This window comes from Gobio gobio (assembly GCF_949357685.1).
Source record: "Gobio gobio genome assembly, chromosome: 1".
NCBI lineage: Eukaryota > Metazoa > Chordata > Actinopteri > Cypriniformes > Gobionidae > Gobio > Gobio gobio.
This window is the reverse complement of record NC_137097.1, coordinates 57,776,701-57,802,644: the sequence shown is the minus strand read 5'-3', so window position 1 is coordinate 57,802,644 and position 25,944 is coordinate 57,776,701. Positions and strand designations below refer to the sequence as shown.

General features: G+C 38.2%; 1 protein-coding gene across 2 annotated transcripts in view; it reads right to left on the bottom strand.

Moving 5' to 3' along the window:
- asic2 (acid-sensing (proton-gated) ion channel 2) overlaps window positions 1-25,944 on the bottom strand; it is a 463,522-nt gene that overhangs the window by 54,073 nt on the left and 383,505 nt on the right. For both annotated transcript variants that reach the window (XM_079828722.1, XM_079828721.1), the window contains exon 2: window positions 14-164. In XM_079828722.1, coding sequence (XP_079684848.1) covers window positions 14-164 — 151 coding nt within the window. The remainder of the gene's footprint in view (window positions 1-13; window positions 165-25,944) is intronic.

Below are 25,944 nucleotides of genomic sequence, written 5' to 3'. Positions count from 1 at the left end.
TGTGTGTGTGTACCTGTTTCTCCCCACACAGGCAGGTATTCATCTTGCTGGATGTCCAACATGATTTCCAGGCCATTGCCTGTGCCTCCTTTCATTGTAGTCCTTAAAGTCTTCCCCTCCTCGGCAGCGTTAAACATGTAACACTTCCCATAACGTGTAAACACCTGGAAAGAGGGAGAGTGAGAGAGAAAGCTGATTCATTCATTCATTCGTATTATGCTGTTGATTGCCATAGACAATAATACGTCATTTTGCATGTGTATACTATAAATACTATGAAATGCATGAAAGCTTTGCAGGCAAATTGGCCAGAGAGTTTAAAAGCATTAATGTGAAGCTTGTATACTTTTTAAACTTACATCAATAATTTACTATCAAAAATAGGCATTTATTGAGCTGTAAATCTGTCTGAATCATCCTCCTTAGATGGGAATACTCTCTAGGTGGATGAACTTCTGGTTATAAGATACATAATTCATGTGGGTGGAGTTTGCAGAATGCATGCAGCTCCACATAAACAGTGGTTTACATTTCACATACAATATTTACATCATGTCCTTAATGTGCCCTCCTCGTATTCCTCACACAGATACCAAACTAAGAGGATTTACTTTTTTAACTGGTCATGACCCATTTAAAATATATAACCCATAACTATAATTAATATATCGGGCTAGCTGTCACAGGGGTTAGTAATTATCAAGGTTTCAGTCTGTGTTCAATTGATATTTTTGTAAGTTCTTTGTTTACTTTTGAAAAGGTTTGACGTTTGCATATTGAAACATGTATTTGCAGTGCTGCAAATTATAGGCTTCAATATGCATAGGCCTTATAGGCTGCCATTAGTATTGTATGTAGCATAATGTGTTTCCCTGTGGTAATTGGCAGTATGCCCCCGATGCAGTACAAATAACTTTGTTTGAAATGACCCAAAATATTCCTTTAGAATTCTACCAAAAAAAAATTGAAATTGTATTATACTGTACGCCATGCACTCATCCCCATGCTGTTTCTAACCTGTATGGGTTGCTTTCTTCTGTGAAATACAAAGGACGAAATTTTGAAAACTGTGCTGGCTACTTTTTTCTTTCTTTCATGCGGTTAAAATGAATGGGGAGCTGTCATGCTTTCAAAAGGATGAAAAAGAACTATAAAAGTATTTTAAAAGTGGTCCAGGCAATTATATTCTTCTGAAATCATGTGATGATAGATTTGTGGAAGGAGCAGGCTGAAATTTAAGTAATTATTAACTAATAATCTTCCCCTCCTGTCAAAAACCAGATTAGACGGACTCATGACTAATAATGAATCATTCAGACTGACTTTGATTTACTGGAAATATCAAGTTCAAAAGAAGAAAAAAAAACACACTCCTCTCATGGCCTTGCATGCATGTGTAAAATGAGAGTTAGGGTGGATGTAGGTATCAAGAAAATCAGATAAAATAAATCTGCTCTATTAAAAGTCTTTTACAAAGCTGTCATGTGGCCTTAGAAGACTTAGAATATTGTGCACAGGTCATGTGGACTACTTTCCTACTGCTTTAATGCTGCCCTAGTCCTTTTGAAAGCTTTTGTCCCTATGCATTATAACTGCAAGAGCAACATTATCCTTTTGTGTTCTGCAGAAGAAAGAAAGTCTACAGGTTTGGAAGGACATTGTGAATTTTTGGTGGATGAACCATCCCTTTAACATCATTCAGCTACAAGCCATTTGTAAAATGGGGTTTCGGACTTGCATTTCTTGTCTGGTTTGTTCGAGGAACAGGATTATAAGTGTGCAACATCTTTATCTTAAGATATGTCTTCTGTCTCACCCTTAGATTATTAGAGAAAATACTGCGAGTCTGCGAGAAGTATAGATAACATCTGATTCCATGATGCATATTATAGCCCTTGAGGAAAGAGCGATAGAACAACCCCAATGTTCCCCATTCAGCAGACATGTAAGAGAAAGGACAGAAGGCTGGGTGCATTTATATTAATTTGCCAAAGAAGGTTTTTTTTTTTTTACACAGCAGACTGAGCAGAGACAAATACAGCCATTTGAGAGTAATGAAGTGAAAAGAGACGCCCACCTTTACAAAACCCAACACCTATATCCCATTCTTTCTTTCTTTCTGCTTTAAGCTATAATTTGTGACTAATTTGATAGCAAGATGATATATATTTATATATATATATATAATTAAGGATAGAGATAGCGTACTAGATCTCAATCAGAGCTGCAATCCATTGACTGAAAAATTAGTGCTGAAAGCTTTTGGTCTTTCCTCAAATATTAGCGTGAAGCTGTTTTGGGAAAGCTGCTTTGAAAGCATATCTTGCCAAAGACTTGTGTGGAGAACACTGCCCACTTGATCCAAGATCTGCAAAAGAGCTGCTTCTGTCTAGTGTAGGAGCTTGATGGATGGATGAATGATTGAGAAGGTTTCTCCTTACAGCATGTCTGTATACACACAGGGACATTCTAGATAAATCACCATAGCCTGCAGCTGCCAGACCACAGCCCACAAAATTGACATGAATATTCAGTCTCATCCTTCATGCCTGAGCTAGCGCTATAGCAGAGATCACCCTTCAAAGATAAAGAGAGAGAGAGAGAGAGAGAGAGAGAGAGAGAGAGAGAGAGAGAGTTAGGACTTAGGGAAGGGAATGTTCAAGACACTGTAGGCCACATAGTCCTCATTTCCCGCAATGACTGACAGCTTCAGCTCTTTTTCTTGCTCTCTGTTTCAAATTCAATTTAATTTTAACTGACAAGACAAACAGCAGCAAGGATTTACGCTTAAGATAGCTTGCAGGCTTATTAAATAGGGATATAGCACCAGCAACTTAAAGCTGTCTTTCCTCATAAAACCAAAGGCGCCTCTTTGGAACCAAACCATCCCTTTAGGATTGAAACCATACAGCTTTGACAGTGAGCTAATAATGAAACAATTTAATCCAAATAACTTAAAACAACCTAAACAAAAGAAGTAATAGGCCTACTAATCGCAGTCTTACAAAATTAGGTTTTAGCAGGAGTTAGCAGAAGCTAACTAAGAACTTAGCATCATAAAATGACATATACTAAAAAAAAGTCTCACAGAATACTGAGATACAAAGCACAATAAACATCACCCTTTAAAATAGACAATAAGCCATTATGACTGCTGTTGTGTGGAATAAAGGCATACTGTCATTGCCACTTAGCGACTGGCGTGTTAACGTTCAGAATCATTGTAAACATGCCAATAGTAATTTGCTATTATTGACCAAGGATGTTTCTCTGAACTAAGAGCAAACAGCAAAACATTTGTGAAGGCTTAAGAGATTAGCACGCACATTAAATACTTTCTTAATAGCCTTTAAAACTCATCATTAAACTAATTTAGAGTAATGAAACTCAACAAGGCACCATTTTCACTTTCCAAAGAAATAAAATCTTCAATTAGACCTGAAGTTTGGTGCTTTCATGTCAAGATTAGTCAACTTCTGTTACCTCGAGGTCAGCAGGTAACTGTTAAAACACAGGATACGTAATAAAACACACAAATTCACTTTCAATTAACTTGCAAGCTCAAAACCATGCCACATTTGTGACATCTTCAGAAGTGCATTTGAGATGTGAATGTTTATGAATAAGCGCCCATGTGAGTAAAATCAAGTTCATTAGCTGGTTTGTGTGCTTCCATGAATAAGAAAAAAAAAAGAATTCTCATTAAACATTCAAGGAAATGAAGCGGTTTGAGTGTTCTAGAACAAAATGGCGTGACCTGGTTTGAATGATGTCCATTGCTTTTAATGACACAGGCAGAGGCGTTATTGGCGCAGGCGCTTGTGTGATGGCTGTAGGCAAGCGAAGCTTGACTGTGGCAGGGCTCTTTTGTGCTATCTCTGACAGGTGAATGTGTGCCAGGTCGACTGTAAGAAGATGAGGAATACATTATGATAATCATATTTAGGGAAAGCAGTAGGAGATAAAGCACAACTTGATGTTCACAAAAGGTCACACTGATTTACATCTAGCTCGCTCAAGGTTTCGATTAAGAATATAGATGTACGAATAAATCAGGTTAATCTGAATATTTATGGGGTCCATGATTAGATGCTTTGGAGTGGCTTGAACCGTCTTCTCGACTGCTAACTACTGTGTTAACAGAGCACATTATGAACGCAACCCCTTGGAGTTGATCACCTCGTATTCGCGGCCTCGATTTTTAATTTACTGACTGATCATATAGTATGCAGATCATCTCTCTGACTGACAGGATATTTATCATTGAAATTGCAAAAACAAAGACTATACCCCAGGGCTCTTAATCCCGCAGAGGAAATGTGCTCTTTTCTGCAAATGTTCACACTAAGTCATCCTCAAAATTGGAGAAGTTTCAACTGGTGTGCCAGGTGCATACTGTTTTTGCCTTTTTCCATCTGAAGACCTGGAAGTGCTCTACGATGTCTCTGAGTCTTATCAGTCACCGGCCTGGTGGGTTTTTTGCTCCCTTGTCGCCCGCAACATGGATTATCTTCTTCAGACATGGATGCCATCGTTTTCTCATTTCATTCAGTCTCCAGGCCCTCCTCCACTCTTTATTTCCGCTCTATAGTGTGTGTTTATCTCTAAAGTGGCTTTTGCACCATGAAGTGTCTGTTATGATTCCATAGGATGAAATCTCAGTTTAAGTTATTGCTAGAGAGTTAGAAATAAAGAACCATGTAAAAATGTAACTTAGATCAAACAAAGTTAAAAAATAAAAAAGACGTTATATATAGCTTGTTGTATTGAAGTTTTTTTAACTTATTAACTTTCAGGGTATGTAAGTAGCCATAGCAACTCACTCTCTGAACATAACCTGCTCCGGAGTTTCCTTAAGACGTATTCAGATACGTGTTATATAATTAATGTAGTTATATTGATATAACTAAATGTGTTATATAGTTACAGTTATATAATATATAATATTACATTCATTCTAAAGCACTATTATAACAAGGTAATGTTAAAATGTTAATTACATTCAAATATATTTATGTTTTATTTTATTGTCGTCTCACACATGGATCTGCATTCAATTAATTAGCATAAAACAAACAATATAATCCTATAATTCTCAGTGAATAAATATTACATATTAAACGAAAAGGTTGAAAAAATGATTGCACAACCACCAAATAGGTGGCAAATAATTTAACCTTGCTTTCTTGAATACCCCCCTGATAGGTCTTTGTTTTACTGTTAAAACATGAAATGTTTTAAAACACACTGTCAACTTTTTACACAGAAATCCTATTATAGATATATTTATTAAATGTAATTATATAAATTGTTAATCTTGATCTAAAACTAAATAGGTAATTGTTACAATTATGGCAGATTTTAAGTCATGGCAACCTGATATTTTAAGTTTGTCAAGGCATTTACTTAAAATAATTCGGCAAACGAATTCAACTTAACTCAAAAAAAAGTCATGCAACTGCAAACGAAAAGTTGTTCAGAGGAGAGTCCTTTGGCTGCTGAGTATATATTTGAGTGGAAGAGAAGTCCAGGCGCATTATATCTTCACTCTGGACAACGAGTGCCAGTGCCTTGCGGCTAATGGCATAATGCCAGGATATTTTTGACAGTCTGCCACCCAAACCTGCTTGGCCTCATAATTCCACACAGTCAATCAAACCATCACAAAATCAATGACACTCTGACATTTTTATGACATCATCGTTCACGCACAAATTCAACGCAGGAACCAAGAAAAAAAAAGTCAAGGAACTCAAAGATTACAAGTAGGCCTAAATTAAACTCCCCAAAGTTACTTAACCACTGCCCCTTCAGAAAATGAAAAACTTTAAAGGTAAAAATAAAAATGCTGCCATCATTTACTAATCTTCATGTCGTTCCAAACCTCTATGACTTTCTTTCTTCTGTGGAACATAAGAGGATATTTTGAGAAATCAATGAGTCACTGAGCACCAAAACTAGTTACCAACATTCTTCACAGAAGAAAGTCACACACGGTTTGGAACGACATGAGGGTGAGTAAATGATAACAGAATTTTCCTTTTTGTGTGAACTATCCCTTTAAATTGCTACAGCCAACACCTCCACAACAGCCATAATATCGAAAGCCGTCAGCTGTTTCATATCTCGAAACATCAGTGAGAAGAAAGTATAACTTTCAGCCATCAGCGAAAATTACAGAGAGCAAATATCTCAAAATACCACCTCTTTCTCCCACATAATAGAATAAAAAAGGCTAAGTAGGAAACCTGTTTCCTGATTACCACAGTAATTGTACCAGACCACCATTTCCACTATTATGATACAAGCAAGTGATACAAAACTTATGTCCTCAGACGAATTCCCATTCTGCCCCAGCAGCTTGCCGGAGGACCGAGCAATGATGGGAAAATTTAAATCAGAAGCGTTAAGAACCAGTTAAGCACTTTTATCAAAGCCAAAGAGGACTGAAGCATTCTGACCGCCTTTATTGTGATGTGGTCCTGCTTTTGTTCCCCTAAATCGATTTCCATTCTGCAGTGGATTGTCACAGGATGGAAAGGAGGGGGTATGGGCAGGGTGTTTACCGGCAGTTATGTTTATAAAAATCAGTAAAGTTGCAGGGTGAGCACTTTGCTTCACGGAGCATTAACAGTGATGGGGTGAATAATTCATAATACATACCACTGACGAAACGGGTACACAACGGACACACAAATTCACACAGTTGCATACAGGCACTGTCAAAGACAGGTTTAGTTAAACTTCATCTTTACATCCAATTAAACAAAGAACTTTACTGGACATGCAACATTACACAATTTAAATTTTTATCACCCATTGTCATAAATGTTATTGCAGTTATATGTGCATGACCAGCGCTTAAAGGTCTGAAGAGGGAATGTTTGAACAGATTACTAGACAATAAAGAAGAAAGTGATATGTCGACAGAGAAATAATCCTTTTAACATTAATTATTTTTGTTTATTAAGTGTCTGTGCATTCAGTTACTTACACAGATACTTTACTCTCTGCCACTCATTTACTAACGCCCACATTCATTTATGTGCTAATTTATTTATTTTAAGCAAATCCAATTTGTTGCGTTTCTGTCTATCTTTCCTAGTTCAACTAGAGCACATGCTCAGCTGACACCTCAAAAACAGCCTATTTGAAAAGAGTTCATTAAAATATTATAAAGCTACACTTTAAAATGCAGCATAAGACGTCACTCAGTAGAGTCATTATGAGTCAGATGCCCATGTTTTGTTCCAAATCCTTCTGAGCTGCCTACGAAAGCAGTGTTTTAGGCTTAATAGGCACACTCCAGACATGAAGACTGGTTAAAAAGGTTGACAGCATAATGATGTAGCCTCCTAAAATACCTTGTTTTTGTTCAATTCTAGGTCAGCATTGCAATGTATGTATCCTTCACAGAAGGCAATCCCAGAATGAGGAGCGAGTGAAAAAATAAATACATGATGCCAAATTGAAATAAATGCTGATAATAAAAAAAATTCACTATACTGTTCAGGGTCAGGTGTACAGTATGTTCAGTATTTATATTTTAGTTTTGGTTTTCCCTCTCTGCCTTCCCCACTGTTAAAAATTCCATGTAACAAACAGTTTTTCATTAAAACAATATACCATAGAAAACAACACATTCTATGTAATATGTCGTTTTCGATAAAGTAGCCTACAGCAATATACTGTTAATTAAAGGCGCACAAAGTCAACACTTAGAGGCTGTGTCCCAAATCACACACATTCACGATTCCCTACATCAGTTTACTAATATAGTTCACTTGACAGAGTGAATGAAAACAAATGAGTGAATTAAGACACTGATGAACACCTGCTGTTAACAAGTTAAGGTCACTGAAGGAAAGAGAAACAAGAACATAAAACAAAGAAACAAGAACTTCAACTGACTTCCAGCCACAGCTTAAATCAACCGAAGATAAAATAAGACATTAAATCTCACAAAAGATGATTAAACAACTCCAAAACAGCATTACTAGCTTCACTTATTAATAACCAGATTGACTTTATTTCCGTCAAGCATCTACAGAAGTTCTTATACAGAGGTTCAGATGTTGATTTGTTGTGTTTTAGTGCTGGTTTTCCCTGACTGCCTGAGACATGTTGAAAACAGTTGTGCTGCTTAATATTTGTATGGATTATTATAATTTTTTTAATGATGATGATGATGATGAACAGAAAGTTAAAAAGAACACCATTTATTTGAAATATACACCTTTGTAACAATTTAAAAGTCTTTACTGTCACTTTTGATCAATTCAATGCAACCTTGCTGAATAAAAGAATTAATTTATTTGGAGAAAAAAAGTACTCTTACTGAGTATCCCATGCAGAACGCTCTGTGTTATGGATAAGAGTTGCTAGATAAATGCTACACAGCTACAGAATTATAATGAAATGTTGATTATAAATAAACTATATTTTGTACAACACTGAAAAGTATTGATAAAAATTGTTTACTGAAGTTTAGTGTAATTATTAATAAACTGTTTCACTCCATATTTATGTGTGCTGTGTATTTTCTGGTTATTATTAGCCAAGCAGAATGCAAACATCAAACTGTACTACAGTATCAATTGCGAGTCAACTCATGTAGCGTTATTTTTGCAGTAGCCATTGAGTTGTTATCTATATAGAGTATTCAAAACATGTCACATGAGGTCCTTAGAAGGTAGCTGCTCACGTACATAGGCAGTAGTCAGTAAAGCAGCTCAATAGGTATTCTGCAGGCATGTAATCATTACAGCAAGAGCCCATGACAACGTCCAAACATTACAACCATGACATCCCATGCCCTCAATAGAAGATTAATAGCCTCTCTTGCATATTCTATTCTACAGTCTCTCTCACTCTCTGAGCCTCTTATGGGTTATAGAATGGACCATCCTCTGTCACAACACCATCAGCTCCCTCATCTGCCCTTTCTCTACCTGTCTCCATCTCTTCCACTCCGTTTTTATGTGCAAAAGACATTTCAGCCCTGACACCACCCCTCGGGTATGTTTCTATACCAACTGTCAGTCACAGAGTGGCTGCCGTGGCAACATGCGATGACCCTGATTTAGGCTCATCAATCACCATGCTTAGCCCGTGGTGTCATTTGATATCCCAATCAAAGCCTAATAAAAAATTCCTTACACATATTCACTGCACAGCTACTTGATGGGAAACAAAATTAATATAACGCCATTTAAATGTTGTTAAATGTTGTTAGTGACACTAATTCCCAACACTTATTCACAAAAGGTAGTTCTTAAATTGGAAAATAAACTGGAAGTAGCTCCTGTTTCTGTCAAAGAAAAGTCTGTGAGATTCATTTTTCAGGCATGATGGAAAACATGATGCTGGATACAAATAAATATAGGGCAGACGAACAGGTTAGAGCTCCCCACTCATCCATGGACGCCTAGACTAAAGATAGAGACTGCATGACAAGAAGCAAGTCAGCAGAGCTCAGGGATGGAGGGATTTGGGCTTGGCGGCGATGATCCAGGCTGCGAGTGTTAGAGGAAGATGTTGAACGAAAGGAAATGTTATGCATGAAAGCCCAAGAGTCCAGCGAACATAAGCACAGGCATTTGAAGAGACACTGCATGCATCTCTGATGAGTTGTTTTTGAGGGTCACTTCAGTTGAAGCTCACTAACTTGCTAAATCCTCACTGTTATTACTAGCCGCCCTTTCCCTCAATTCGCTCAACTGTCTTTACTTATTTACTGCTGAAACCCACTCCAACAAAGCCCATCCATCACAAGTACCGTGTTCTTCATTAGCTTCTAAAGAAGTGTTGCTGAGAGCATCCTGATCTGGAGTGCAGTATTTGCTGTGGAAAGTGTTCAGGCTAAAAGTGGAAGCCCCTAGAGCTGAATTGGATCTGGTCTTCCTCCAATCTGAAGTTCCCACCAACCAAGTTTAAAGAATGAAGGTCAACTACTACCCCTCCTATGGAACTTTTGCCCTACTGCTCTTCCGGGAGAAGATTCAGAAACCTCCATCACTGTACACCCAATAGCTCATTAGGATGCTTGGCATCTGCCTGAGTGCTCTCTCCCGTCTCCACTGGTTTGAGAGGTTTGCGAGGTGGTGCACTGACAGTGAATGTTTTTTAACCTTCCACAGGGCAATCATGTTTCCCCAGCAGTACAATAATGACATATTGTGAACTGCACGCCACTGGTACCTTAAGAGGCTTATTTGCAATCAAACCAACTTTAAAACTGACCTTCATAGGTAAAAGTCCAGTTGTTTCAGTAATGTTAAAGAAAATGCTTGACTTGAATAAATCCAGTTCATTTTAATGTTACAAATTGTAACATTTAATGTTACTTTCTATAGGAGTCGTTTGTTTTAAATCTAACTCAAATGATTTTAGGCTTGAATATATCCAGTTAATTTACATTATGAGGCACATTTAGTAGATTACTACATAAAACCAGAGGTTATTGTTAACCAAATCTATATTAACTAAAAAAATCCATTAATTTAAAAAGAGCTCAAATAAAATTAAATAAATATTAGATTAAAAAGTAAAAATGTAAACGAAGATTCGACATGTTGCCTACTTTAAACTGAAGCACTAAAATGACTAAAAATAAATCTGACATAAAATAAATCTAAACAGAAAAAAAAGACAATAATAAAAGTTGGGAAAATGACTATAACAATTTTAATTGAAAATATAAAAATGAAAGCTTATTCAACATAAATACTATAATAGTACATAATACTAAAATGACACTGAACAAAACATTTTGTATGCAGCATTCTGGTCAATGTCTGCACATATGCTTTGAGATCTATTGAGACTATCATGTTTATTATTGTAATCTTAAACTCTAGTGTCTGAAGTCACTAAAGAAACGTTTTTTGTTCCATCTACTCTGCAGGACGACAATGGCAATAACTTGATAACACCAATGTCACAACATCTGACAGGTTGAAGACTAGAAAATGTGATTTCCTTCAACCTCAAGGTCTATCATTCACTTTTCTCATCTATCACCATCAAAGGGGATATCACAGTACATGCCTCAGATTCTTACAATCTCCTTAAAATTCACCTGTGAAGGCTGCCTATTGCCATGGTAACTGTAATAGATCAGCCAAAGGTTACCCATGGCACCTTATCTCACGTATCCTAACCAGACATGATGAAGAAAAAAGAGATCAATTGTATCTCTTCCTTGTAAATAAGTTTTTGTCCTAACTAGACACGACTGTAGCTTGGTTTTCATTGTGAAATCTTATTGGTCCAAAATTTAGTTCAACATAATAAACATTCAATTTGATTATCTGTGATTGGCAGCAGTTTAGCTGGAAACTGTCTATTTACCAGTCTAGTAAATAGACGTGTAAAGCTTTGTAGAAAACCTGGTGCAGCTGGAAGTCAGACCGGTGGTCACCACAATGCAGAGCAAAGTGGTTTTTGGGGGGATTGGCTGCTGCGATCCTCAAGGATTTTGATCAAATCCTCCATGACTTTCTGCACCTGCAGAGCAATTTCACATGCACTTCATGGGTCAGTAAATCAGACTGTTAGTGTCCTGCCCTTTGGCTGCTGGGTTTATACTCTCCACCAAGCAATAGAACAGGTATTACAAGCACACAATTTCAAGAAGGAAAGAAATCCAGGAGACTAGAGACTTGATCTGGAAACATGCCGTAAACCTATAATTTTTTCTTTCCCCCAGCGTTCTTTCAAATGCTAAAGCATGTTATTTATATATTTTTTACCCTCTAAAGCCACCTTGTTAGTGGAAGATCACCTATACCAGGCTCATGCACGAGTTCATTATGTAAAACCTTCATAAAAATATTCAGAGTGATCTCATTTGTAGATTTCCATAAGGTGTATACATTTTTTAATGTTTTGAAAGACACTGAAACTTATTATATCAGTATACTGACAACTTTGAAGCAGGACTCTTATTATCATTAAACTAAACGTGAAAGACCTTTATAATTCAAATTAGTATGAAACACCAATGATCTAACATTAACTTCTTGTTTTACTTTTATATTCTGTTTCTCTGTATTGTTTAGTTTTAGGGAAGGTTTACAACGATGTACTAAAAATAGAAACATGTTTTTCTTTGTGTTTTTCGTGTACGGGTGAAAATGTCAAAACGATCCTCGTTCACACAGATCCACGAAGCGATGTTACTTTGTAAAAAAAAAACTATGCACCTGTAAACTGAACACGTAATAGGCAAGCACTGTATTTCACAAATTCAATACCAATACGATAATGGTATCCTTTTCAAAAACTTGCACAAAGTTTGCATTTTCAACCTAAAACGCTGTTGTCATGTAAACTAACAGCCTTGGCTAAGATGGCTTGAGAAACATGGACTTACCAAACAGCGGTTACACGGACAAAGCTAGTCAAAGACCGTTTACACAAAAGGTGTGTTCGATCGGCGAGAGTTGCTGCATGCAGGTGGGGAGGAGCTGAAAAACGGAGACGTGAAGTCCGACACTTTCTGCATCCTGTAGTAATGCTTGCACTGTGTTTGCATACTTTACCAAGTGAAATAAATGCAATATTTGTCAAATACACAGATATCTTCATTCAATACTTGATGTAGGGTTACTGCATAATCCAGCTTCTGTTTGTACAAGAATAAAGTTCAACATAAGCATATACTAAATGAAGTGGGGGTCTTTTTTTATCAGTTTGTTTTTGATAAACATGACACACTACTTGTGACACACTACTAACAGTCATTAATCTGTTGCCATGCTTTCTAATTAGTCCTCACCTGTTCCCTGTTCTGTTGATCATCAGCCGCCTGTGTATTTATTTCACACATTCATTCACTATTCATTCTGCATCACACATCATCCTTGGAATCCAACTACACGGAAACTTGTGACACCTTTTCATACCAATATTCAGAAGTCAACATAACATCAAAGGATTCGATACACATTCAACATCACTAAAGTTCTTTGCAAAAGTTTTTACGGTTTAAATGTAGTCTATGCTGATACTGTGCGTTATATTGTCTATCCAAAAAAAGTGAGCGCACTAGAGACACATTTTTTTCATATGCATATCTATGAACACTAATGAGATCATGCTGAAATATTGTGGACAAAATAGTTCTATCTCAGATCTACATTTACACTTATATGACTACAGGACTGAAACTGATAAATTACCATTTTTCTTAAAGTCAAAGGCATTGCTCCTGCCCCCACGGGCTGAGCTGTTTGTGTGCCGTTCTGTTCAAGGCCAAGAGACTTACAAGAGAGTTACAATACTGTGCAGTCCAGTGCACACACCAACACACACACACATACACACGCCCACGAAGATGCACATAGAAATGAAGGATGAAGGTTATTAGCCAGTGACCTTTCATATTCATTGATGACTTTAGGCACTGAGCTGTGAACTACTTTGGTTAGAAGTGAAATATTGGCAAATGATGCAAATGTTTGTTGAGCTTAGTGACATACAGCATCATACAGCAGATAGTTTGCGATTATGACTCTGTGTGCATTTGTATGTATATTAATAGCAATGTGTTAGTGTTTGCCGCATCTTTCACATTAATCTATGAAAATGTAATCTGCACTTACAGGATGCTTTAGTCTCCATGGAGAATTATCTAGTGCAAGCAACAACAAAAAAATATAAATAACAAAAAACAAGACAATTTGAGCTGTGGGAGTACTGGGTGAAGGAAAAATCTCTGCTGAGATTTATTCAGTATTATTGAAACCATACATCAAATCGCAAAAGAAATCTGCTGAGGAAAATGTTTGCTTTGTAAGCAAATATGTTTTATCTCCCTAATGCTTTTCTACACATGCCTTGATATTTAAGTGTTTTATTAACATCCTTTAGACGTTGGCACGAAACACTTCAGCTGTCTCAGAGCGAGAAGAGATGTTATTTAGTTTGATAAAAATCTTCTGTTTTTCCATCGTTTAACACCTCGCTCTCCAGTATTAAGGACAATGCTATAAATGTTAGTTTATTTATCTTGTTAAATGTCCTGGAAAGTGACAGGAAATGACAGGTGATGAATAACTGGCAGATAATATAAAACGGAGGACCTTCATAAAACTAGTCCATGTCTTTTCCATCAGCTGGCGGTTCCAGTCAGAATTAAATTAATAACTACAGCATCAAGACTCCTGGGAAGAGGATTCCGGAAGCATTGAAAAACTAATTCATGCAATATGAATGTAATGCATCACACAGTCTCTGATAAATGAAACAGTCTTGCTTAAAACCATCCAGTCATGCATTAATTCCCATTGCAATACACATTTATATCTATTTGCGTTCATATGCAATATTAATCACAACCACATCCATATTTTCAGATAGCATTGGCCCTATATGTTCCCAAGTGAATAAGTATGAATACAAATCTCATTACGTCTACTGTGGAGGCATGGCGATGCATCTCTGGAGAGATGCGAATAAGCACAGATTTAGGAATGTGCTATTCTTCTGTGCAATAATGCGAGGGGGGTGGGTGGGGGGTGGTGGGATTCAGCATTCCTGAGACGACTGCACCAAGTGCTGTCCTGCACATTTCTGCTTTAATAAATACAGTCAGTGTGCATCACTGCACACAGCCCTGGCCTACACCAAAACAACTCTGTGTTCTTTCCAATTACTTTCTCTGCAGAAGGAGGTAAAGTGTTATGTCATTTACATACATACATACATACATACATATATATATAGAGTATATACACACACACACACACACACACACACACAGATCAGGCATAACATTATGACCATGTGAAGTGAATAACACTGATTATCTCTTCATCATGGCACCTGTTAGTAGGCGGGATATATTAGGCAGCAAGTAAACATTTTGTCCTCAAAGTTGATGTGTCAGCAGAAGGAAAATGGGCAAGCGTAAAGATTTGAGCGAGTTTGACAGGGACAAATTGTGATGGCTAGACGACAGGGTCAGAGTATCTCCAAAACTGCAGCTCTTGTGGGGTGCTCCCAGGTCTGCAGTGGTCAGTACCTATCAAAAGTGGTTAAAGGAAGGAATAGTGGTGAACCGTCGGCAAGGTCATGGGCGGCCAAGGCTCATCAATGCACTTTGTAGCGAAGGCAGTCATGTGTGGTCCAATTAAACAGACAAGCTATACTGTAGCTCAAATTTCCCAAGAAGTTAATGCTGGTTCTGATAGAAAGGTGTCAGAATACACAGTGCATCACAGTTTGTTGCGTATGGGGCTGCATAGCCGCAGACCAGTCAGGGTGGCCATGCTGACCCCTGTCCACCGCCGAAAGTGCCAAAAGTGGGCACGTGAGCATCAGAACTGGACCACGGAGCAATGGAAGAAGGTGGCCTGGTCTGAAGAATCACGGTTTCTTTTACATCACGTGGATGACCGGGTGCGTGAGCGTCGCTTACCTGGGGAACACATGGCACCAGGATGCACTATGGGAAGAAGGCAAGCCTGCAGAGGCAGTGTGATGCTCTAGGCAATGTTCTGCTGGGAAACCTTGGGCCTTCCATCCATATGGATGTTACTTTGACACTTAACACCTACCTTAGCATTGTTGCAGACCATGTGCGCCCTTCCATGAAAAGGTATTCCCTGGTGGCTGTGGCCTCTTTCAGCAGGATAATGCACTCTGCCACAAAACAAAAATGGTTAAGGAATGGTTTGAGGAGCACAACAACGAGTTTGAGGTGTTGACTTGGCCTCCAAATTCCCCAGATCTCAATCCAATTGAGCATCGCATGTGCTGAACAAACAAGTCCGATCCATGGAGGCCCCACATTGCAAAGGACTTGGGACTAAAGGATCAGCTGGGACTAAAAAATCTGGCACATCTTGGAGCCAGATACCACAGTACACCTTCAGGGGTCTAGTGGAGTCCATGCCTCGATGGGTCAGGGCTGTTTTTGCAGCAAAAGAGGGACCAACACAATATTAGGTCAAAATGTTATGCCTGATCGGTATATATATGCTGTTTATTTCTTGCCAGTCACTGCTACTCTTAACTGTTGCACATGATCAGTCAAATTTAGCTGCACTACTACATATCACTCTGATAGAGTTTCTGATTCAAAAACTTTCATACAAGTGTTGGACTGAAAATAATGTTAAAAACTTCTATTTCCTTTTTGCCATGTATTTTTGGTTACATCTGCTGACTCACTCACTGTCACTGTTGTGACATTCTCAATAACAGGTTAACCGTATAAGTCAAATTTTTGGCATTTCAGCTTTTAAAGCAACTATACAAAAAGTCGAAACATCAATACTATGTTCCAGTCAGGATTACTGGGAAGATGTTCAAATGTTCAAATCCAATTCTTTTTTGAATGTCTTGGATGTGGTACATCAGCACAGTATTAAATACAAATTTCAGATGCAATCACTTACAAAGTGAAAGCAAATTCTAAGTGCTGAGCTGTCAGATCAACACTGTGAAGTAAACAAAATGAATATACAAGCATCAGCTGTTATTTTTGCTATCGTTGATTCATAGGGCAATTGCAATTCTCAGATGGGTTCAGTCCTCTCAGACTGATTACAATGAGTTTTCTCAAAGACAGAGAAGAAATTATTGGGACACGCGATTATGCATTTAGAATCAGAAACAGATTTAATGAATGACAGACAGTGATAGAGTAAATTGTGATTGTTGCCGGGTGATAGTAAAAATATGTAAATATATTATTATTATAAAATCAAGATACATCACAAATATATCATCAATATTCCCAACTGAAAAAGGAAGTTTTAATAGGCATTAGTTACTTCACAGCGGTGGCGGCTGGACAATAGATGGCGCTGGGGCGCCGCCCCCATCAAAATTCCAGAAATATACATGTATACAAAAATTATATAAAAGTGAAATAAAAATAAAAGAGCCTCAGCATTTAATAAAAACTGGCTTTGATCGGTTACCTATTTTATTTGTTCTTCAATATGTTTCATGCGGTTTCATGCGCGAGGGACGCCGGACAAATGGAAAGCCTGTCTATCTGAGTCCAAAAATCTACCTGAAGCTGGTCTCTAATTGGTTTCTTAAAGATCCTCCTCCGGACGCAGGTCACTGTGTCCCTGGCGAATCAGAATTGGATGCGTGTTATTTTATCCAATCTGATTGGTTCTCACCACCTGTCATTCAACTTTCCGCTCTTGGCCACTAGAGCAAAAGTGCGCGGGCGACACAGTCACTCCGACTCCGCCAAAACCTTGTTAGGATGATCACTTTCGTAGAGATGGCAGCAGTTAAACCAAATTCTTTCTCAAGGCGTTCGTTGGAAGAAAAAAAAGAAAAAGGATCCCGAACCGGACCAACGCGATTTACAAATCCAGCAGCAGGCCAGTGACAGAGGATGAAGCTACACTCAGAGCTTTACGCGCTTGTTATGAGAAACGTAGGTGGCTGGCTAGATGTGTTGTTAGCAATGCCCTTTATTGCTTTTCCTGTCTTTTATTTCAAAGTGTCTGTACTGAAGTTTTGTGGACAACAACGGGGGTAAGAGACCTCAAATATCTAACGTTAACTGAACAATGCAAATGTCATGACACTACTGAGATGACTGACTTTAATCAGAGAGTCATTGAGAAATTTGCTGGCCAGAAAGAAAGGAGAGCAAAATTTATGTTCAAGTAGTCAACATGCTAGTCTGTTGTTGCTGTTTTCTTTTGTTTCTCCTTTCCTCATTCAATTATATGTGGGAAATGAATATGTAAAAAGATAAAAGTGAAGACACTGTTTTCTCTTTAATGCTTGAATTTAGTCAACATGCATCTTGATACTGACCCCCCCCCCCAAAAAAAGGATCACCAGCCGCCACATTCACAGTCAAGAACAATAAACCATGATTTGATGTGTTTGAGGTGTTTGTAGGAGATTTTATCATGAGGGACTTATTCTAGAGATCTGATTGTGTGTGGTGATAAAAAATGTTTCCTGAGAAGCAAATCAGCATATTTGAATGATTTGTGAAGGATCATGTGACACTGAAGACTGGAGTAATGGTGCTGAAAATTCAGGCATACATTACATTCAGGGCTTGTTGCCCGCCGGGTTGAATTTGATAAATAATATATCTTTTTTTTTTCAGTTGTTGTCTTTTAAAGAGGCATCTGAAATAAGAAAGTAAGTCCAATGTAGTGATGTTAAAAATACATATCGATACTGAAATATCTGAAATGCACATCATTTGACTCGCAGATTTTGTGCTCACATCCAAAGTGTGTGCATATAAAGCTGCCTCTCAGTTCTATTTAGTTCTTTTTCGCTGCTTATTGCTCTTAAATAGTCAAAATGCCGGTCTTAGTTGAATGTAAACTGTTGAGAAACTTAACATCCATGGCATCTTTCCAGTGCATATACCTGATAAAGGTCATGAGACCAAAATGTTGCCAATAAATAGTTTTGATATCTTTTGCATGTATCCGTAGTATGTGGGATTTCCTTTGCTTTTAAGAACTTTTCCCTGAAACGTTCTATGGGGAACTCAAAATGGTTCTATTATGGCTTCACAGTGAAAACCCCCTTTTGGGACCGTTATTTGAGTATCAGTAGCTGTGATATCAATCTAAGTCGATCCATTTGAGTCTTTGAGTGAGAAAATCAACGAAACCAAAACCCAAGACTTTGTCTATGCTATACTTTAAAAGCATCAGCCCAAAGCAAGGCAGAAAGAGAGAGATCTTTCTATGAATGATTAGTGCATGGAACAGTGTGCAGTGACACATGGAGACATATCAAAGAGAGACGGGAAAGAGAGAACATGGCTTCTTGATGCTGTAGCAGCAGGCAGCAGGGTTCTAATTGGTGAGCATATGTTATCAGGATGCAGGGAAAAGATTTCCGATCCAAAAACCTGACAGAAACCATGTGCATCCCTTCCCGTGCCTAGCAGGTGATCAGAAACAGACAAATAGCAACTATCAGCATTTCTGTACCTTAGAGATAACATTAGATTGAAAATGCTGGGGGAGAAAGAACTAGACGGAAGGATGCCTAAATTCACATGTGCAAAGAAACCGAGCAGAATAAAGAAACTGATGAAACAGCAAGTTGTTCTATCTTGTTCTGAGATAAACACACAAACACTTTTGATAAACTCAGCATGACAGGTTTCTTTAAAGGCAGCGAAAGGTGGTGAGAAACATTCTGCAAAAGACCAGAGATCAGGGGATTCCAAACGTGGAGGCATGGAGGGGAATTCATCACCTCTAAAAATGTACTTTTGTCTTTAAAACACTTTGTGACCTTTAACTGAAGTGGGTATAATGTTTCAACTTGATCTGCATATGGCAAATCAGCATATCCATACTGATTTTCAGCATTTTTAAACATTGTCTTAATCTTCCATTGCTTGGGGAAAAAATGTTGTCTGCAAACTCATGCCATTGCATGAGCCTGTGTTGTTATGCCTGGGCCAGAACCGTATTTCAATCTGCTGCCACTAGTGAAAATTAAACACTTAACCTGTCAGCCTTCATTTTCCCCTATAACACTGGCCCTACAGCATAACACACATACATACACTGGAGTGAAGAAAAATGCTCTTCAAGAGGACTGACCTGACCGAAGACTTTTGTGATTATAAAGTGCCTTGGAGTGTCTTGAGTGGAAAGACCTTTAATTGATATCTCTTGGAACAAAGACCAGCCACATTTGCTGTGTCACAGCCTCAGAAGGAGAGGAAAATACTCTTGACCATTCTGTGCCCTTGGTGCCATATTTCCTCTCTGTTCACTCCTGCCTCAACATAAATCCTTATTTTCTTTCATTGGTGCTTTTACTCTGCTGTTTAACTTTATTTCTCATGCATTCCCACTCTTATTTTAAAATGCTGTCTATGTGAAATCATGCTGTTGGACTGGCGAAGGAGCATTGCATATAGGATATCATATGAAAAGACATAGCAAAATTATGTTTACCATGATACACCTTTAATTCTATTTTTCGATCTACTCTCTATCTTCCATGAATTCTTTCCAACAGCATAATGTTAATTTCACTGTTGTCTTTGTGTTGTGCTGTACTCACTCTAAAAAAAAATGGTGCTATATGGCACTAAAAGTGGTTCTTGGCTCGTAATCATAGGGGAACCTCTTTAAGTGCTCTATAGCACCAAATATTGGTGCTTCAGTGGTTCTTCAGTGGTTCTTCACCGGTTCTTCGGCTGAGATGCTATATAGCACCACTATCATATACAGAACATGTTAAGATATGGTGCTATATAGCTCCAAAAGTGGTTCCCCTATGATTATGAGCCAAGAACCACTTTTAGTGCCATATAGCACCATTTTTTTTAGAGTGTTACTAATTGCTACGCACTATTATTCTGAACACTGTTGTGTCATACCGTACAGAATAGCGGAATGTTTTTTATTCCAAATACTGAGTAGTGTATTCTCTCTCCTCTCACTGTGGAATATATTTTTTTCAGTGTTGCCTCAGGCCTTTTTCTGTGTATTTGAATTGCATTTTGTTCCTCCTGCTGGGGTATTTGTTACTCTAACGTATTGTATGCATTATTTTGGTCAGAAAGAAATGTAAATGTCCTGAAAAGAAAAAGACCAGGCATGGAAAATTAAACAACTTTACAAGTTTATGGACAGTGAACTTGCTTAAGCAAAAGGGTTTCCTCCGCGGATGGGAGGGTTAGCTAATTGAAACTTCACAGGATCCATGGGGGGGGGGGGGGGGGTACAATTTAGTGTAACAGCAAACATGCAAGAGGCATGTAGGGTTAGATTAATCTATTCTCATGTCTTTAATTACAAGGGTAAAATGATGATCAGCAGGTGTTTTACAAAGAAAGGCGGGAAGTAAACAAGTCTCTATAGAGTCATACAAAGATTATAATTAATATTTTGATTAGGTTGAGCAAGCTATCATTTCCATACTGCTTGTATGCATAATAGAGGTGAGTCAATTTTGATAAACAATGCTAGATTGAATACTAAATAGATAGACAAAATGATGATAGATAGATAGATAGATAGATAGATAGATAGATAGATAGATAGATAGATAGATAGATAGATAGATAGATAGATAGATAGATAGATAGATAGATAGATAGATAGATAGATAGATAGATAGATAGATAGATAGATAGATAGATAGATAGATAGATAGATATTGTCATCCAACGCTGCTAGACAGATTTAAAAATACATTTCTCTTTAGCCTCACGGATATTCCTTGACCTCTCTGTCGCAGCGTCCAGCCCCTCACTGACAACTAACCTTTATCATCATCAGGAGGTGCACGCTGGGAAGGCAGAGGACAATATTCATTCTATCACAGTAAAGGAAGAAATATGGGGAGAAAATGGCCTTCAGGGCATCATGTCAGAGATAGACAGAGACAGAGAGAAAGGCTACAGCGTGAAAACTGAGGGAGGGATTATCTGAATAATGATATTAAAATAAGTATGATTCATTACAACTGCATGAAATAAATGAGACAAGAGGAACATGCCACAGGATTCTATCAGGCACTGTATGTTTTATACACTGTGCATTTTAAGTATGGATTTACTGCTTATGCATGCTAAAACTCATGAGGCTGCAACCCATATAAGCTGCCAGGACAAGAGCAGGCTTCTCTTCCATCAAGATTATCCAGGCTGTGAAATATTAATACAGAAAATGAGAAACTGTATTAGGGCTAAAAAGGATCCAAGCAGAATGAATCATCAATAAAACAGGAGCCCTCCTTAGTTTGTCAGAGTCAGAAACTTGCTTGCGTTTGACAACCGAGAGCTCTGTACCATCAGAGTCCCAATCTGGCCCTGTGTCACAGGCAAATCTCCTAAGCCCTTACGTTTTTGTTTTTTTTTAACTGTGATGAAATGCTAAACATGCTAAGTCTTTCGTCTGAGATGACTGAGTGCATGTTAAATTTGACATGCCATGCTTCAGTTTGATGTTAAAGGTTTTATGAGCGGATTCTCTTGGTTTTTATTTTTGTCCCCTTTCTCTCTTGCTGCTCTTTTTTTCTCTATCTTTTCACATCCTCTGCTGCTGTCTCGCTTTCATATTTAATTAAGTCTCACCTCCTCTCGATTCTGTTTTATTCTCTTGTCTGAACTGGCCTTATTAATTTCTTTCTCCTCAGTCTAAGTAGATGTTATAATGGTGTGTCAAAAGCCGAAGTCAAAAGCTCTTTTTATACTATTGATTAATAGGATTAAATTTCAACTTGTTTCATTGATAGAGAAGGTCTGCTTCTAATCAAACATCGCACATCTATTGCTGTAGGGTGCAACCAGTGAACAAAGATATAAAAGAGAGAAAGAAAAGAAAGAAAGAAAGAAAGAATGAAAGAAAGAAAGAAAGAAAGAAAGAAAGAAAGAAAGAAAGAAAGAAAGAAAGAAAGCTACATTCTAAATGTTCTAAAGTCACACTGAACCAACATTTATGGGATTTGCCGAAGTCGTCTCCTCTGCTTACTGCAACTCTCAAATCTCATTCAAAAAGATTAATTCAAACTATGTCTCAAAAGTCACAAGACACAAGAGTCAATCAGAGATGTCAAAACTGTTACAATGCTTCTTTGGTAAATGTTTCATGTTTGAATAAGTATGAATGAGTATCATATTTATATGTAATAATTAAAATGATTTTTGTAATGCAAAAGGAGTTTAGGTAAAGTTTACTATTCCTTGAAAATATTGAAAATAATATAAATATATTCAAAGAAAAACAAATAAATAATAAAAACGCTGTCACATTACACAGTTTAGCATTGGAGTAAGGTTGAATATAGCATAACAGTGACATTTAAATATCAATTTAAATAATTTACTATAAAATAGTGACATTTTGTTGCTGTATAAAATCACTGCATTGACATTTCTTCATGAGAGTGTTGTATTGAGCACTGACTGTCTGAAACACATATTATATATTTTTTTCTTTATATAATGTGTACTATCTGTTTGGTCACACAAGAGGATCACTGCGACTCTGAGTCACGTTCTAAAATAACCCATTGAATGCCTCAAAATCCAAAATGACCCAAGCACTATAATAATAACCGGGTCTCTGATGTCAGTCCCAGCACAGAATAAATGCTTTCATTTACACACACACACCACTCATATTTACATCATAAAACAAAACCAATCCCCCTGCATCTAACATTTTTGAAATGCCTCCATATATCAGTTTATTTGATTCTGTGCTAGATAACTGTCATATTTTACCAGCTTTGTGTTCAAATGGGAATTAGGCTGTTGATGCATGAACACATGGTTTATCTGAGTGTAGGCTACAGTCCTTTGGCACAGGAAAAGAATCCCTATTTGTGAGGAAAGAACTTAATCCAGCCAATTGCACAGGCTCCGCCTCCGGCAGGCTCTGTGCAGGGCTACACGATGTGTGTGTTCATGTGACTCTATAAACGCCTCAGTTCACTCTTGTGTGTTTCATCTTTGGGTGAACTAACCCTTTATCCCCCGGGTTATCGTCGTTCTAAACACCACTTTTAACCCTGGGAAAAGGAGTGTTTCAAACTTGTAATTTAGAAGCGGGGTTAGCACCGCTTTTTACTCAGGGTTATGAAACCCTGCTCTGGAGCATTTGGCACCGCTTTACGACTAGATGCTTAGCAACTAACAACCAATCGTGTGAATATTCACGCGCTTTAGGCAGTCGTGGAAGCACTGTGCGATGTTTATCGTTTCTGCATATGATAGGAAAAATGTCAAACGGCGATGTAAAATGCAACAACGGTGCGTGTACACTACAGTGGCAAAACTCCACTCAGTGCTGCTGGCAAAGATGCCGCTCGAACACTTCCGGTGGCTTCCCCGCCTGATAGCAGTTTAGAACGCAATAAGCAATCCAGTCATTTATATAGATCAATATAGATCAATGGTATACCCCCAGGACACTTGGAATATATGACACGTGTCGCATGGGACCATTCTGTGATACTTTTGCATCTTGATGCTGGTCGCAATTCACTGCCATTATATGGACGAGTGAGAGCGGGACATTTTTGAAAAATTCTCCTTTTGTGGTCCATAAAAGAAAGAAGTGCATACGGCATTAGAAAAACACCAGGGTGAGCAATTTATGATGTAACTTTCATTTCAGGGTGAACTATCACTATATAACTATATAACATCAAGGTCACGAGATGCAGGACCAATGTACGAAGGCACATGTCCTCCAGACACGTGTTCGCCTTGATCATGGACAGGGGGTGAGCGGCAGCGATTTGAGCCCTAGAGTGCTAGATGCAGTATTTGTTAGGGATCTTAAGACAAGTGCCCTTTGGCCAAAGGCAGTTCACTCAAAGAAAGGTAATTCTCCCAGCTGGAAGTTAGCATAGACTGAGTGTGCGGGTGTGGAAGAAGCTAAGCTCAGAGGACGCTCATGAGCCCCTAACTCCTCAATGATTTAGCAGGTCATTTATGCGCAGCTCTAGCTGCTAATTGCCTCTTAATTAGAGTCAGATCCCCATTGAAACTGTCCATTACTTTCATGTGTGTGTGTGTGTGTGCGTGTGTCCAGAAGTGTCCACAAGTGTGTGTCCAGAGGGAGTAATGTAGCCACAAGCAACAGATAACTGTCCTTCACACGATATTGTCATTACCACTCTCAGGGAGGCATGTCTCTCATAAAAGCAAAGAGAGCTTGAGGGAAATTGTAAGTCATTACCTTAGTGTGTGTGTGTGTGTGTGTGTGTGTGTGTGTGTGTGTGTGTGTGTGTGTGTGTGTGTGTGTGTGTGTGTGTGTGTGTGTGTGTGTGTGTGTGTGTGTGTGTGTGTGTGTGTGTGTGTGTGTGTGTGTGTGTGTGTGTGTGTGTGTGTGTGTGTGTGTGTGGACTGGTAATCATCACGTTATGGGGACAAAATGTCCCCACAAAGATAGCAATATCCGAAATCCTCATCCTTGTGGGGACATTTTTAGGTCCCCATGAGGAAAACATCTTATAAATCAGACTAAGTGATGTTTTTTGAAAATGTAAAATTGCAGAATGTCTCCTGTGAGGGTTAGGTTTAGGGGCAGGGGCAGTGTAGGGGGATAGAATATACGGTATGTACGGTATAAAAACCATTACGCCTATGGAAAGTCCCCATAAAAGATGAAAACACTACATGTGTGTGTGTGTGTGTGTGTGTGTGTGTGTGGGCATGTTTTTGTGAAATATCAGGACACAAATGTGTATAATGCCATGGGTATGACATAGGTATTACAAAAAGAGGGTGAAATATGAGGACGTTACCCATGTCCTCACTTTTCAAAATGATTATAAATCATACAGAATTAGTTTTTTTTTTCACAGAAAGTAAACTGTGCAGTTTCCTGTGATGGGTAGGTTTAGGGGCAGGGGCAGGGGCAGGGGCAGTGTAAGGGGATAGAAAATACGGTTTGTACGGTATAAAAACCATTACGCCTATGGAATGTCCCCACATTTCACAAACCCCCCCCTGTGTGTGTGTGTGTGTGTGTGTGTGTGTGTGTGTGTGTGTGTGTGTGTGTGTGTGTGTGTGTGTGTGTGTGTGTGTGTGTGTGTGTGTGTGTGTGTGTGTGTGTGTGTGTGTGTGTGTGTGTGTGTGTGTGTGCATGTGTGCATATGTAACTGTCATTCGACATGGATGTGTGTGGCTTTATGTTTAAAAGCATGTACAACCAGAGGGCGGTATATTTTATGTGAGTTAGAAAGAGCTTTACTGCACAATGTGGTACAATTTTATTTCATAAACCTGTGGATTAAATCCATTAAGGTGATATTGTTATTGTCCTGCAGTTATGGTATTCTACGCAGGTCTCCAGAGTCCACCTATGCAGTGACTTCCATCAGCCACCATTTCCCTAATAGCCTTAAGAAGCCACAAAGGTAGAAGAAAAAATAGTTGAGGCGAAGAACAGAAAAATCTCAATGACACTCCAAAAGTTCAATCCTGCAATCAAAGTCTGAGAA